Source organism: Eumetopias jubatus, unplaced genomic scaffold (genome assembly GCF_037043125.1).
Source record: "Eumetopias jubatus isolate StellerSeaLion01/CBP00866 unplaced genomic scaffold, mEumJub1_p1.0 scaffold_5, whole genome shotgun sequence".
Taxonomy (NCBI): Eukaryota; Metazoa; Chordata; class Mammalia; order Carnivora; family Otariidae; genus Eumetopias; species Eumetopias jubatus.
Genome location: NW_028274811.1, coordinates 88,772,816 through 88,787,426, shown reverse-complemented (window position 1 = coordinate 88,787,426; position 14,611 = coordinate 88,772,816). Strand labels below are relative to the sequence as shown.

The 14,611-nt window shown below is 40.1% G+C and overlaps 1 protein-coding gene across 2 annotated transcripts in view; it reads left to right on the top strand.

Moving 5' to 3' along the window:
• Nucleotides 1-947: 947 nt before the first annotated feature.
• MCC (MCC regulator of Wnt signaling pathway) overlaps nt 948-14,611 on the top strand; it is a 388,904-nt gene continuing 375,240 nt past the window's right edge. The window contains exon 1 of one of the 2 annotated variants that reach the window (XM_028102838.2): nt 948-1,111. In XM_028102838.2, the coding sequence (XP_027958639.1) occupies nt 948-1,111 (164 nt within the window). Of the gene's footprint in view, nt 1,136-14,611 lie in introns of both variants that reach the window. The other variant, XM_088023429.1, reaches the window with a different exon arrangement.

Sequence of the window (14,611 nt, the reverse complement as noted above, 5' to 3'; positions counted from 1 at the left end):
TTTTTTTTTTTAAGGGTTTAAAGAATCAATTTATTTAACCCAAAAGAGGCTTAAATCCTAATTCACCCTAAACTTTCTTCCCATTCCGTACTCTCTTATTTTATTACCAAGATACCCTATGAAGTAGTTACCTACCTATCATAGGGTTGATAATTATAGAGACATCTTTCAGGTCTGCAGTGAAATGAGAGCAACTATTATGTTCGCTCTTGATGTTATTAAAACTGTTGGGTCAAATAGTAGTGATGTCAGGTCAGGAGCCGTCTCCAGAAATGGATCAAACGTACACAATGCCACACCGGAGAGCAGACTGTTTACAGTATAGTGTGGAAGACCAGTCGGAGCTAAGGAGGTTCAGATTTCTTGACAGGTGTTAAAAATGCACAAATCCCCCGCCATTCTGGGTCTCATTTGTTGGTTGTGGGTTATAGGTACAGAATCCAGCGCAATCTTGCAGACTGAGACTGGGAGTATCGCTTTGAGTTTGCAAAACGGGAGTGTTTATCTTTCTTCTGAAAAGAAATCCACGACTCCCGGCAGCTGGAGGAGTTCTGCCGGTAGTACACTCGCCTCTGCCTGAGTCCTCAAGTGTCAGAGGTCCGTGTTGTGGTCGGATACGCGGAGTTGACACCCTTCCAGGGGACCTCCTGTGTACTCTGCCACACTTCGCGTCCCCTGGCGTCCCCTCGGCATCTTTGGCTCCCCGACTCCACGATCTACCTTCCCCTCCTCCCTCTCCACTAAGGTGCCTACTCCCGCGATTGCAGAGCGCCCATCTTCCCAGCCTGGGCAAAACCCGGAGAGCTGGAATCCCGCGCCCGGAGCGCCCCGGCGGCCACTGGGCATGCTCCGTTGTCAGGCAGGTTCGGGGCTGCGAGCCGCTTTTGCGCCTCGCAGATTCCTCCCGCGGTCGCTCGTCCTCCTCCTCCCGAGCAGGCAGCCGGCGCATGATGGCGGCTGCGGCGGCGGCGGGGAGCGCCAGCGGCGGTGGCAGCAGCGGCGGCGGCGGCAGCGGCAGCAGCAGCAGCGACACGTCCAGCACCGGCGAGGAGGAGCGGATGCGGCGCCTCTTCCAGACGTGCGACGGCGACGGGGACGGATACATTAGCAGGTACTGGGGAGGTACGCGAAACCGGCTGGGGCACAACCAGCCTCTCCGCGCTGCCCTTGACCCCTCCTCTGCCCCCTCGCCCCAACTTCCAGCAAGTTGCTCAGAAGCTCACCGAAAAGTTGGCTGCGACTCTGAGAGCGCGTCGCCGGCTCAGCCACGAAGGCCGAGGGGCTGAGCCGCTCGCCTTCTGGTGGTGCTAGTTGGTCCAACTTTTCCCAGCGCTGTCTTTGTCTGGGCTTTGGGAGACATCTCTTTAGGATGCGAGTCCTCCCCGGGTCTTGGAGCATTCATGCCTCTGCTGAAACGGGTTCTGGCCACTTGTCCCAGGTAAGAGGGGCTGCCCTGCAGCCTCCGGCTTCTGGTGAGATGCTATCGCACCGGGCAGCGATCCGTCCGGCTGCTCAATGGACAGCCCCGCGACTGGACCAGGATAGGGATGCTTTCTCAGTGACAGAGATTGGGCATGAAAACAGGCTGCGAAGAACTTTCGGGTGCTGCAGAGCCCCTGTGTTCCAAACTGCGGAACCCACAGAATGGACATAGCTTGCCACCCAGTACTGATTTAAACCTGTTAGCCTGAGGGAAACCAAGCACGCAGGCACAAACTGGGGGTTTAGAGGTGAGTCTGGAAAAAAGACCCGACTCCCTACCTCCGCGGGTCAAGCTAACCAGGTGAGTCTCCAGTGGGGTGTGAGGGCGCTTCTGCGAGACCACTTAAAACCCTCAGTGTGTTTGCTTCTAGATTCCCTGTGTTGTGGCTTCAAACCGCAGGGCTTGGCAAAATGATTACTTCTGCCCACATTTTTATCACTTATCACACACAGATGGTGAAGAAGGCACTCGTAATGTTTTATGGTATGCTTCTTTAAAGGGTTGACACAGGGCACGGAAGACCTTCGACGCTGAAATTTGAATTGCCTTCTAGGAAGGCCACCTAAGTTGTATATTACATATTAGTTTAGCCTTTGTCTTGATGATAGTAAAGATCTCTGAAAATCCCAGGCTGCCTCCTGCTGATTGTCCTTGCCTACTTAGAGAAAAAAAGAGTAGGGAATCCCCCCTCAATTTTTTTAAAAGATCTCTAAAACAGGTGATTTGACATATAAGATTCTGACAATTAAAAAAATAACTTATTTGGGACTCGATTCAGTTATGATGACTCTTGACTGAATTTTATTACTTTTCTAGAGTTTCATTGGAAAACATTAGAAAGATATCAGAAAACTTTATGGAGTAATCCTATTCTGAAATGAAAAAAAAATGTAATTCTAGTTGACTCCACATGATTTTCATCTGGAAGTCTTCCCTTTTTGGGTTCTGTGATAAAAAATTTCATCATATAGTTTAGATTTTTTTCTTGCTTGAACAGCCTACTTGAATTTCCTACTTGAATGCCCATTATCTTATTTGTGATAATAAAAACAGTCTGCATTCTTCACATTAGGATGCACAAAGAATTTAATTTCACATGGGCAAGGGTACATACAGAGAACTAGCAGAATTCTCTCTTTTCCTTCCTTTGATTTGGCCTATTAATATGTTGCTTTATCTGAACTACACTTTCTGTACAAATGTTCGTATTATTTTGAATGCTGGTTGTATCTGCCCTGAAGAATAATGAATTCTGTAGGCATAATCTGAGGACTTTGTTTTGGAGGATGAGGCATTGTGTGTAAGTGTGTGGTAGTAAATAGGAGATTTCAGATTAGAGTAGAAGGCTGCTAAGGTAAAAGTAGAGAAAACTATCATTCCTTGAGCCATATCACTTTAATACATCTGTGTGAAAGTTGAAAGGTGGTATGCGCAATTATGCACCCTAAGCCATAACTTTACCTGTGGGCAGAGTTGCTTCGGAAGTCATTTTATGCTGTGAAAAATTCTCATATAGGAGGAGTTCAGGGATGGCAATCTCCTTGCAAGGAGGAACCAAGGAACCTCTCTAGAAGTATGTTTACAGAGCAAGCACTGTTTTACCTGGAATATATGTTTATTTGATACGGCTTGGGAAATGAGGTTAATGAAGATAAGTGGCATTAAATGCCTCCCTCTCTGGAGCTGCTGCTTTGTGCTACTTTTGTTTAATGACCTTTACTGACCACTCTACAGTGGGTGATAAGGAATGGAGTGCTGTGAATTTTCTCTTTTATAATCTGAGAGTTGGACTTTCTCCACTAAAACCTTAAAAATCTTGGATTCTTTAAAAGATGTTAAGTTTATGCTCATGGTATACCACTGTATCTGTTAGGATTTCAGTTGGCTATATATAATGGAAAACTAATGGGACAGTCAAAGATGGACTTTCTCACCTAGAGGTCTGGAGGTGGTTCATTCAGACTGGGACCGCCATTCCACAATGGTGTCAATGCCCAGCTTCCTTCCATCTTTCTGTATCACTATTCTTCATATAAAACATTCATCCTCATGGTTATCTCCTAGTCTTAAAGCGATCGCTGTATTTCCAGCCCTATGTCCAGGTTCCAAGGAGGAAGGTATAAAAGGAAGCTGAAATGAGTAGTGCCTATATCATTAAAGTCGAGCTTTCCCAAAGCCCTTAATTGAAATCTTATCAGTTAAACTCCATCACCTTACCATGCAATAGTGTTCTTGCAGTAGAGTTCAAGGAAGCATGTAATTCGATTAGTCACGTTGCCTCCTAAACAAACTCTGAGTTCTGTTACTAAGAGCAGGGAATGGATATTGAGTAGGCAAGTAGCAACCAAACCTATAATAAAACTTCCATGGTAATCCTCATTCAGTTATTTTGGCTTTGGTCCTTTGCTTAACTCTTATTCTCAAACAGGAGTGGGCTGGAGATCTCATGTTTGGAGGGAGGCTAGTGGAAGATAGACTGAGACCAGGAGGGGACATGTCAGGGCACACAACCTCAGGAAGATGGAGAGAAAGGGTAGGGCTTCGAATCTTCAGTATTCTCTTGGCCCATACTTCCCCAGCAGGCTGACAAAAAGGCACCAGCTCACTGGAGATTCCTGGAATTGCTGCCTCTATCCAGGAACTCCCAGCCTGCCCTGGGGCCCCAGAATCATCCCCACGGATAGTTAAGCTGGAACAGACAACTACTCTTAGGTGGAGCCAAACTGCGGGTTGGACGGGGGAGAGTTGGGACTGTATAGTGGGACCACAGCAGGCTCTTCTGGTGCATTTCATTAACTTTATGATCACTTAACCCCACATTTTATAGTATTGAATTTTTTTGGACCCTATTTACCATGGTATAGGAGGTGGTGGGGTTTTACTCTATTTGTTGAAATTAATTTCCCTTTGGAATTTTAAAGCTTCCTATTTTTACCTTTCAGTTTAAGAAACTGAGCATTAAGTTTAAACTTAAGTTTAAACATTAAGTTTAAGAAACTTGAACATTTGACAGATACCAAACACCAACATTTGCCCTTATATCAAGTAGCCAAGCCTCAGTGCAAACACTGGTACCTTAGAGAGAGCTTCCCTGACCACTATATCAAAGTGAGTTAGCTCTTCCCCACCATTATTCGCTATCGTAGTACCAGGGGCTTTCTGCCATAGTACTCTTTACAATTTGTAATTGCATTTCTATTTTCTACTTTGTTTGAGTGTTTATTGTCAGTCTCCCACTAAATGTAGCTTCATGAGGGTAGGAATCATGTTTATTTTGTTAAAATAGTACACTCAGGGGTGCCTGGGTGGCTCAGTGGGTTAAGCATCTGACTCTTGATTTCAGCTCAGGACTTGATCTCAGGGTCCACGCTGGGTGTGGAGCCTACTTAAAAACAAACAAACAAACAAAAAAACAAGCAAATAGACAAAAAACAGTACATTTAGGGTCTAGCACACTATTGGCCATAAAGTATTCAATCAGTAAATTCTGTTGAAGAGATGGCCGAGTATAAACACTGGTATTGTTCAGGTATCTTGAAAAATCTTTCAACCATTTTCATTTCCAAGCATATTCATGTTTATAAAGTACTTTAAATGTGAGTGTATTTTAATAAAGAATATTTTCCTTTTTAAAAAAATTTATTTATTTGAGAGAGAGAGTGAGAGAGGGGTAAGGGACAGAGGGAGAAGCAGTCTCCCCGCTGAACAGGGAACCTGATATGGGGCTCAATCCTGGGACCTAGGATCATGACTTCGGTGCCCGGGTGACTCAGTCTGCTAAGCGCCTGCTTTTGGCTCAGGTCATGATGATCCCAGGGTCCCGGGATTGAGCCCTGAATTGGGCTCCCTGCTGAGCAGGGAGCCCACTTCTCCCTCTCCCTCTGCTGCTCCCCCTGCTCCCCCTGCTGTACTCTCTCTCTGTCAAGTAAATAAATAAATAAATAAATAAATAAATATTGAAAGAATAACTTCTTTCTGGTTATATAAAAGATACTCTTGTTGAAAAATTGGAAAATGCAGGAATGTTTAAAAATAAAAATTACCAATTATCCCATAACCAAGGAATATCATTTCTGTTTTCCTAGGGACATAGCTGCATCATCTCATTCCTCTAGTATATAAACAATGACTGGATAGGGGTGCCTGGGTGGCTCAGTCAGTTAAGAGTCTGCCTTTGGCTCAGGTCATGATCCCAGGGTCCTGGGATCGAGCCCTGCATCGGGTTCCCTGCTCAGCGGAGAATCTGCCTGAGATTTTCTCTCTTTCCCTCTGCCCCCCACCCCTGCTCATGTTCTCTCCCTCTCTCTCATAAATAAATTTGAAAAAATGCTTCTTTCCCCCTTTAAGAAAATGATTGGTAAAAGGAAAGACATCCCCTGTTCATAGACAGGAAGATTTAATATTGTTATGATAGCAGTGCTCCCCAAAGTTGATCCACAGATTTAATGCAAACTTTCTCAAAATCCAAGCTGCCATTGTGTGCAGAAATTGATAATTTGATCCTAAAATTAATATGGAAATTCAAGGGATCCAGAATAGTCAAAAGAATCTTGAAAAAGAAGAATTAAGGTGGAGGATTCACACTTCCCACTTTCAAAACTTACTGCAAAGCAACAGTCATCAAGACAGTGTGGTATTGGCAAAATGATAGACCTATAGATCAATGAAATAGAACTGAGAGTCCAGAAACAAACCATGTGTCTATAGTGAATTTATTTTCAATAAGAGCACGAAGACAAGGGTTTCAACATCAAGGGTGAAATATGGAAAGAATTGACTTTTCAACAAATGGGGCTGGGGCAACTGCATAGCCACAAGGGGAAGAGTGAACTTGGACACTTTCTTCACATACAAAAATGTATACATTTTTCATATACAAAATGTATGTATTCCTTACATTCCTCATATACAAAAATTAACTCAAAATGGATCAAAAACTTGAATGTTAAGAGCTAAAACTATTAAACTGTTAGAAGAAAACATAGGACAAAATCTTTGTCACCTTGGATTTGGCAATAGATTCTTGTATATGACACCAAAACATAGACTACAAAAGAAAAAAATAGATAAATTTGGCTAATAAAAATTCTTAAAACTTGTGCTTCAAAGGACACTATCAGAAAAGTGAAAGACAACCCAAAGAATGGGAAAAAATATTTACAAGTCATATACTTTACAAAGGGTTTGCATCTAGATTATATAAAGAACTCTTACATCTCAATAATAAAAAGATAAACCTATTAAAAATGGACAAAGGATCCAAATAGACTTTTCTTCAGAGAAGATATGCAGATGGCCAATAAACACATAAAAAGGTGTTCATCATCATTAGCCACTAGGGAAATGCAAATCGAAACTACAGTGAGACACTACCATACATCCAGTAGAGTGGCCATAATCAAAGTCAGATGATAACAAGTGTTAGCAAGGATGTGGAGAAACCAGAATCCTCATACAATGCTGGTAGGAATGTAAAAAGGTGCAACCACTTTGGAAAATAGTCTAGTAGATCCTCATAAACTTAAACATAGAATTAACATATATTCCAGCAACTCTGCTTCTAGGTATACATGCAAGACAACTGAAGACATATGTCCTCACACAAACTTGTACATGAACATTCACAGCAGCTTTATTCATAATAGTCAAAGATGTGATTAACCCAAATGCCTGTCAACTGATGAATAGACAAGATGTGGGATAGCCATACAATGGAATATTATTCAGTCATAAAAAGGAATGAACTACTCTGAAACATGCTACAACATGGATGAGCCTTGAAAGTATCATGCTAAGTAAAAGGGTCCAGTCACAAAAAAAACTACATATTCTATGATTCTATTTATATGAAATGTCTAGAATATACAAATTTATAGACAGAAAGTAGATTAGTGATTGCTTTAGGGCTGGGGAAAATGGGGGGATTAAAGGATGATAGCTGAAGTGTACCGGATTTCTTTTGAAGTGATGAAAATCTTCTAAAGTTGATTATAGTGATAGTTGCACAACTCTGAATATACAAAAAACCATTGGGTCATACACTTCACATGGGTGAATTTTATGGCATGTGGATTATATCTCAATAAAGCTGTCACCAAAATAAAAAAGATTGGAAAATGTGATTTGTAATTATAATATTCCATTATTTATTTAATTTATTTAAGTATTCTTCTATTGTCAGACATTTAGATTATTCCCAATTATTTGCTTTGGAATTTCATTAAATCGAATTTGCTATAGATTGGGACACACCATTGTTTTCTGTACCAGTCACACTATGATAAGATACATATCATTGGATAGATTTTTAATTTTATTTTTATTGAAAGTTCTGCCTTAAGCTTCTTAGTCATAGATTTTAATCACATTTTACTGCTGTGCATACATAAAAAGGAAAACAGACTGATCAGATTGTTCAAAATAATCCTAAGATTTCTTCACATTTAAAGTGCAAGCCTTCCAAATCACTTTTTGGTTCAGAGTATTGATGTTGGGTCTCAGCACCCAGTATCAGCCTCAATGACATCAAAATATTCAGAGATGCAGCATTTCTTTAAAGGAGGCAAACTCTTTTCTGTAGGATAGTTTAAGGGACTGACATCTTTCTGTAATCATTGATGTTGGTACTTCTGGTCTTACCAGATCGTGTAGATGGAAGATTCTCCGACAATTGCCGGAACTTGTATTCTTAAGGAAGCATTGAGAATTATCTAGTCATGTTACCAGGAATGACAACGTGATTCACGCTGCACACGCAGTGGTAACTATGTCAGTGCCAGGCCAACAGAATTATAAGAAACCTTTAGATTTCACAATATTAATTCACTAGGCATTTTTTTTTTAAAGATTTTATTTATTTTTCAACAGAGAGAGAGGTAGCAAGAGAGGGAACACAAGCAGGGGGAGTGGGAGAGGGAGAAGCAGGCTTCCTGCTGAGCAGGGAGCCCGATGAGGGGCTCGATCCCAGGACGCTGGGATCATGACCTGAGCCGGAGGCAGATGCTTAACGACTGAGCCACCCAGGTGCCCTCACTATGCATCTTAGAAGTTTGAAATACGGTATTTTATGTAATGCTAGAATAAACACCTTCATGGTTCCATGTACTGTATTATTAAAGAGTGAATCTAAACTGGAATTATCAGTGAAACTTATGAACTGGAATTGCTGTGCAAACATTTTGCTTCATCTTCTTTAGACAAGGAAAGTAACTACAACAGGATACTGTAGTGTTTAACTAAAGAATTACAGATTTACATAGTCAACAGACTCTATTATTCTTCCCCTGGGCAGTTAGCAGAAATCTGCTTTGGGGAAGCTAGAGAGAGGACTCATTTGGCTTTAAAAGTTACAGGAGACACTTGAACAGAAGGTAAATGGAGTAGAAAGACTATGACTTCTAGATTCCTTGTCTCATGGCCAGGTAGATTCCCAGGACATAAGGATTATTCTTAGAGGTGATAAGTCTGGAACACAATTTTTAAAAGAGAGCCTTTGGTGATATTCAAAGAACAGCACAACCAAAGCCAAACTTTGAAGAAACTGAATAATACTGAAAGCCTCAAAGCTGTAATCAAATTGTAATGTCACTCAGAAAAGCATAAATGGAACCTAAGTGAGGGTAAAATGAAATCTATTATAACTAATACGAGGGAGAGAATTTTGAATGGGACAAATTTGGTACCTAATCATTCAGAAGAGCCCATTCGGATATACAGTATTTCCTGGTTATTGGATCACACATTCTTTGTATCTAAAGACTCTTAAGAATCATCTAGTGTAGTGCTTCCCAAACGAGTCATTTGTCTACCACATTTATGATCTTTCCATATCACTGAGCACAACCTCTCCCTTGAATTTAAGGCAGGTATGTGCAGTAACTACATATTTGACTTGCATGTCTGAAGCTATCTCAAACTTACAAAACAAAATTCCTGACTCCTCTCCCCAACTCTTCTTCCCTCAGTTTTCTCCTTTACAATAAGTGGCTATTCCCTTGCTAGAGACTCAAGTCAAAAAATAAAGTCATCATGCATTCTTCTCTTTTCTAAGAGTACCTTCAGTCCATCAGCAAACCCACCAATTCTGCTTTTAAAATATAGCTTCTGACAGTATAGCTTCTCATCACCTTCCTACTTTAGGTCCCCACCATCACCCATCTCACACTGAGATTAGTACAACAGGCTCCTCCTCCTGCCCTGGCCCCCTCCACCCTTCACACGCTCAGATTTTGCATACTGCAGCCAGGTGACCTACTAAAGAGTAAGTCATATAATGTTATTCCTCTGCAACATGGTGGACAGGGCACTGGATCTGAGTCAGGAAAGCTGGGTTCACCTCGGCTCTGCTACTAAGTAGTTACGTGACTTGGTACCAGTACCTGCCTCTGTCTTAGTTTCCTTACCTGTAAAGTGAAATGATAAAACACTCATCTGTGCTTTCTCCTGCTTGGGGTTTATTGAAATTCTTGAGTCTGTAGATTTAGTTTTCATCAAATTTGGAAATTAACCAGCCATTATTTTTTTTAAAACATCTTTTCTGTCCCTTCTCTAATTTCTTTTTGGGACTCCAATTATGCATGTATTAGATTGCTTGATATTTGCCCACTTGTCATTGAGCCTCTGTTAATTTTTTCCCCATCTTTTTTTCTTTCTATGTTTCCATTTGGATAGTGTCTGTTGTTATATCTTCAAAATTTCTGGTCTTTTCTGCAGTGCCTAGGCTGCTATTAATCTCATTCATATTTCATTGTATTTTTCATTTCGAGAAGTTCCTTTGAGTATATGGAATGTATTTATAATAGCTACTTTAACTTCCTTGTCTGCTAATTCCATCATTTCTGTCATTTCTGGGTCTGTTTCTATTGATTAATTTTTCTACTGGTTATGGAACATAGTTCTGTTTCTTTGCATGCCTGATAATTTTTTATTGGAGGCAGGATGTCATAACTTGTTGAGTTCTGGCTTTTGTTTGTATTCCTTTACTTTGTTCTGCACTTGTCTTTGGATCTTTTGGGAGCTTGCCTTTGAGCTTTGTTATGCAGGATCAGAATAACCTTCAGCCTAGGGTTAATTTAGCCTCTGCAGATCTCTGGAGCTCCCTCTTTCTGAGGCATTCCCTCATCTTCTCTCTGCACCACAAATTCTATCCACCTTGAATTTGCTGAACTTTGTTCTCTATCTTAGCTCAGTGGAACCACTGGGTTATGTTGGATTCCCTCTCCTGTTCTGCATCCTGTAAACTGTCTCCAGGCAGTAGGTTGGTATAATTGTAGGCTACTCTTGCTGGTTTACCTTTACTCAGGGATTCTAGTCTTGTGCTGTCTGTTATATAATGTCTGGAAATTATTATTTCTTATATTTTGTCTGGATTTCTAGTTGTTTTAGGTGGGAAAGTAAATCTAGCCTCTGTGATTACCTAAAGACCTCAAGTGGAGTCTTGATTTTTCTTTTTCCATGTCTTCAAGTGAGCCTCCCTATTTGGAAACACTGTTTAATTAAGTTTACATATAAATAATTTTATAATAACATTTACAGCAATATCTTACTATTTTTAAGCTACTACCTACAACCAAGGCCCACATATTTTTTTTAAACAGCTAACATTATTGGGGTGCCTGGGTGGCTCAGTCATTTGAGCATCTGACTCTTGGTTTCGGCTCAGGTCATGATCTCATGGTTTGAGCCCCGAGTCAGGCTCCATGCTCAGTGTGGAGTCTGCTTCAGATTCCTTCTCCCTCTTCCCCCCCATCTGCCCCTTCCTGCTTATGCATGCTCTCTCTCTCTCAAATAAAGAAGTAAATAAACAAATAAATAAAATCTTAAGAAAAAACAGCTAACGTTATTGAGTGCTGTGTGCTAACCTGTATGCTAAGCCAACACCTTATATACATGACCTCAGTTACTACTCACAATAGCCCCTTTGAAAAGAAATTATTATTATATGCAATTTAAAGATGAGAAAAACAGGCTCAGAGATATTGTTATTTGCTCAAGTTTCCACAGTTAGTAAGAACCGAACGTCAACTGATGTCTCTGGTTCTCAAATGAAGGTCTTGACCACTATTCAGTGCTGCTTTTCACATGTGTGTCTTTCAGATATTTTCTAACAGCTTTACTGAGATATAACTTGCATACTATACAATATGCCCATTTAAAGTGTACAATTTGGGGCTCCTGGGTGGCTCAGTGGGTTAGCATTGGCTCTTGAGCTCAGCTCAGGTTTTGATCTCAGGGTCATGAATTCAAGCCCTGTGTTGGACTCCAGGCTGGGTGTGGAGCCTACTTAAAAATAAATAAATAGATAGATAGATAGATAGATAGATAGTACAATTCAATGTGTGTGGGTTTTTTTGTTGTTTTGTTTTTTGTTTTTGGTATATTCACGATTTTGCAACCACCATCATAATCAATTTTAGAACATTTTTATTACCTCAGAAAGAAGCCCTGTACCCTTTAGCAGTATTCTTCCATCTTTCCCCAAACTTTCCAGCCCTAAGCAACCATTAAGTTACTTTCTGCCTCTATAGATTTGCCTACTATGGACATTTCATGCAAATGGAATCATATATTATGTTACCTTTTGTTGCTTGTGTTTGGTGACATATCCAAGGAGGCTTTGTCTAACCCAAGGCCACCTATGTTTTCTTCTAAGAGTTTTATAGTTTTAGTTCCTACATATAGGTCTATGATCCATTTTGAGTTAATATTTGTGTATGATGTGAAGAAGCGTTCCAGGTTCATTCTTTTGCACGTGGATATCCAGTTGTCCTAGCACCATTTGTTGAAAACACTATTCTTTTCCCATTTTCTTGGCAACTTTGTCAAAAATCAATTGACCATAAATGTAAGGGTTTATTTTTGGACTTTCATTTCTTTTCCATTGATATATATGCCTATTCTTTTTTTTTTAAATTTTTATTGTTATGTTAATCACCATATATTACATCATTTGTTTTGGTGTAGTGTTCCATGATTCATTGTTTGTTCATAACACCCAGTGCTCCATGCAGAATGTGCCCTCTTTAATACCCATCACCAGGCTAACCCATCCCCCTACCCTCCTCCCCTCTAGAACCCTCAGTTTGTTTTTCAGAGTCCATCATCTCTCCTAGTTCGTCTCCCCCTCTGACTTACTCCCCTTCATTCTTCCTCTCCTGCTATCTTCTTCTTTTTCTTTTTTCTTAAAATATGTTGCGTTATTTGTTTCAGAAGTACAGATCTGTGATTCAACAGTCTTGCACAATTCACAGCGCTCACCATAGCACATACCCTCCCCAATGTCTGTCACCCAGCCACCCCATCCCTCCCACCCCCGACCACTCCAGCAACACTCAGTTTGTTCCTGAGATTAAGAATTCCTCATATCAGTGAGGTCATATGATACATGTCTTTCTCTGATTGACTTATTTCACTAAGCATAACACCCTCCAGTTCCATCCACGTCATTGCAAATGGCAAGATCTCATTCCTTTTGATGGCTGCATAATATTCCATTGTGTATATACACCACATCTTCTTTATCCATTCATCTGTCGATGGACATCTTGGCTCTTTCCACAGTTTGGCTATTGTGGACTATATATGCCTATTCTTATACCAGTACTACACTGTCTTGATTACTGTTGCTTTGTCATAAGTCTTGAAATCAGAAAGTGTGAATCCTTCCACCTGGTTCTTCTTTTTTTCAAGATTTTTTGTCTATTCTTAGTCCTTTGAATTCCCATACAGATTTTAGAATAAGCTTGTCAGTTTCTTCAACCCAAGCAGCTGGGATTTTTTGATAGGGATTGAATTGAATATACAGATCAATTTGTTCACATGCGTTTTTAGTAACTTTATTTTTTCAGGGTATTTTTGTTTTTTCCCCTAGGCTACATTTTTATTTTACGGTCCTTTTATTTTGAGTTCAGTATATTAATGAATGTTTAAATAATGGCATATGTTTATGGAAGCCTTTATAGTTTATAATCAATTAATACGCACATTATCTCATGTCATCCGTGCAACAGGAATTAATATCTCTATTTTAAGACAAGGAGCCACGATAACAAAGCCTCTGGGGGAAGGATGAATCTGTGGTCCTACTTGAGGGCCTTTTCCATCATACATGCTGCCAAGCTAACACAAGAAAATGCATTTTCCCCAAAGCCTTACATTTCTTTACTGTTTAATTTACCCAAGGCCTATGGTGAGGGTGAATTTTCATTTTATAACTGCCTTCTTAGCATAAGTGGGAATGGCATTTAATACTTGGTACAGAAGGTGATGCATTTGCATTCTAAATGAAGTTCCACGGGAGTCTCAGCTGGGGAGACTCTCTGTTCCGCAAATTGAAAATCTCTTTAAGTGTTAGTCCCAGGGTAGAAACCATATGGAGAGAAAGGGCATTTCCTTAGAGAACAGTTAATTGTCAGCTACTCATTGTCATTTCAAAATGTCAGTTTAAATATGTAAATGAGTAATTCCTGAATTCATGCCATTGATTATTGCTGATTACCTGATGGGAGAAAAAAAGTTGGGTCAGCAGGCCTGGGTAAGGACTCCTGGACTTACTCATTTTTCAAACATTTAGATTCCTAATGAAATTAGAATGTAAACGAGCACATTTCTAGATTGACCAATAAGCATTACATGTGTCTATCTGATGGGACAGATGTTAGTTGAGTTTACGTGTAGCCCTCAGTTGAATATTTAGTTGTAACACTTGTGCTTGGAAAATTCTAGATAGATGAGCTTTGTGTTTATTATTATTTTTTTTAACATTCACAACAACTAATGTAGATGTAGAAGATACTTAAATGCATTTTATTTTAGACTTGATGTTGGTGTTAATTGGGCATCTATTTAACATAATGGCAGGCACCGTTGGTTACACCTGTTGTCTATTGTTTAAAACATCAGTATATGAAAATTTGTGATACATATGAAGGAGTTAAGAAACTAGGTGGGGTGAAGGGCAGCATTTGTGTAAAAATGTGGCTGCATTTCCTTTAAATGTCAGAGTTTTTCACTTATTTACAAAAATTCAGAACTTCTTTCTGGGAAATAACAAGCTTAACAGAACATCTCATTTCAGTAAGGGTGTTACTATGACAATTTGATGTACTATAGAGTCCTAACCTAAGTTTA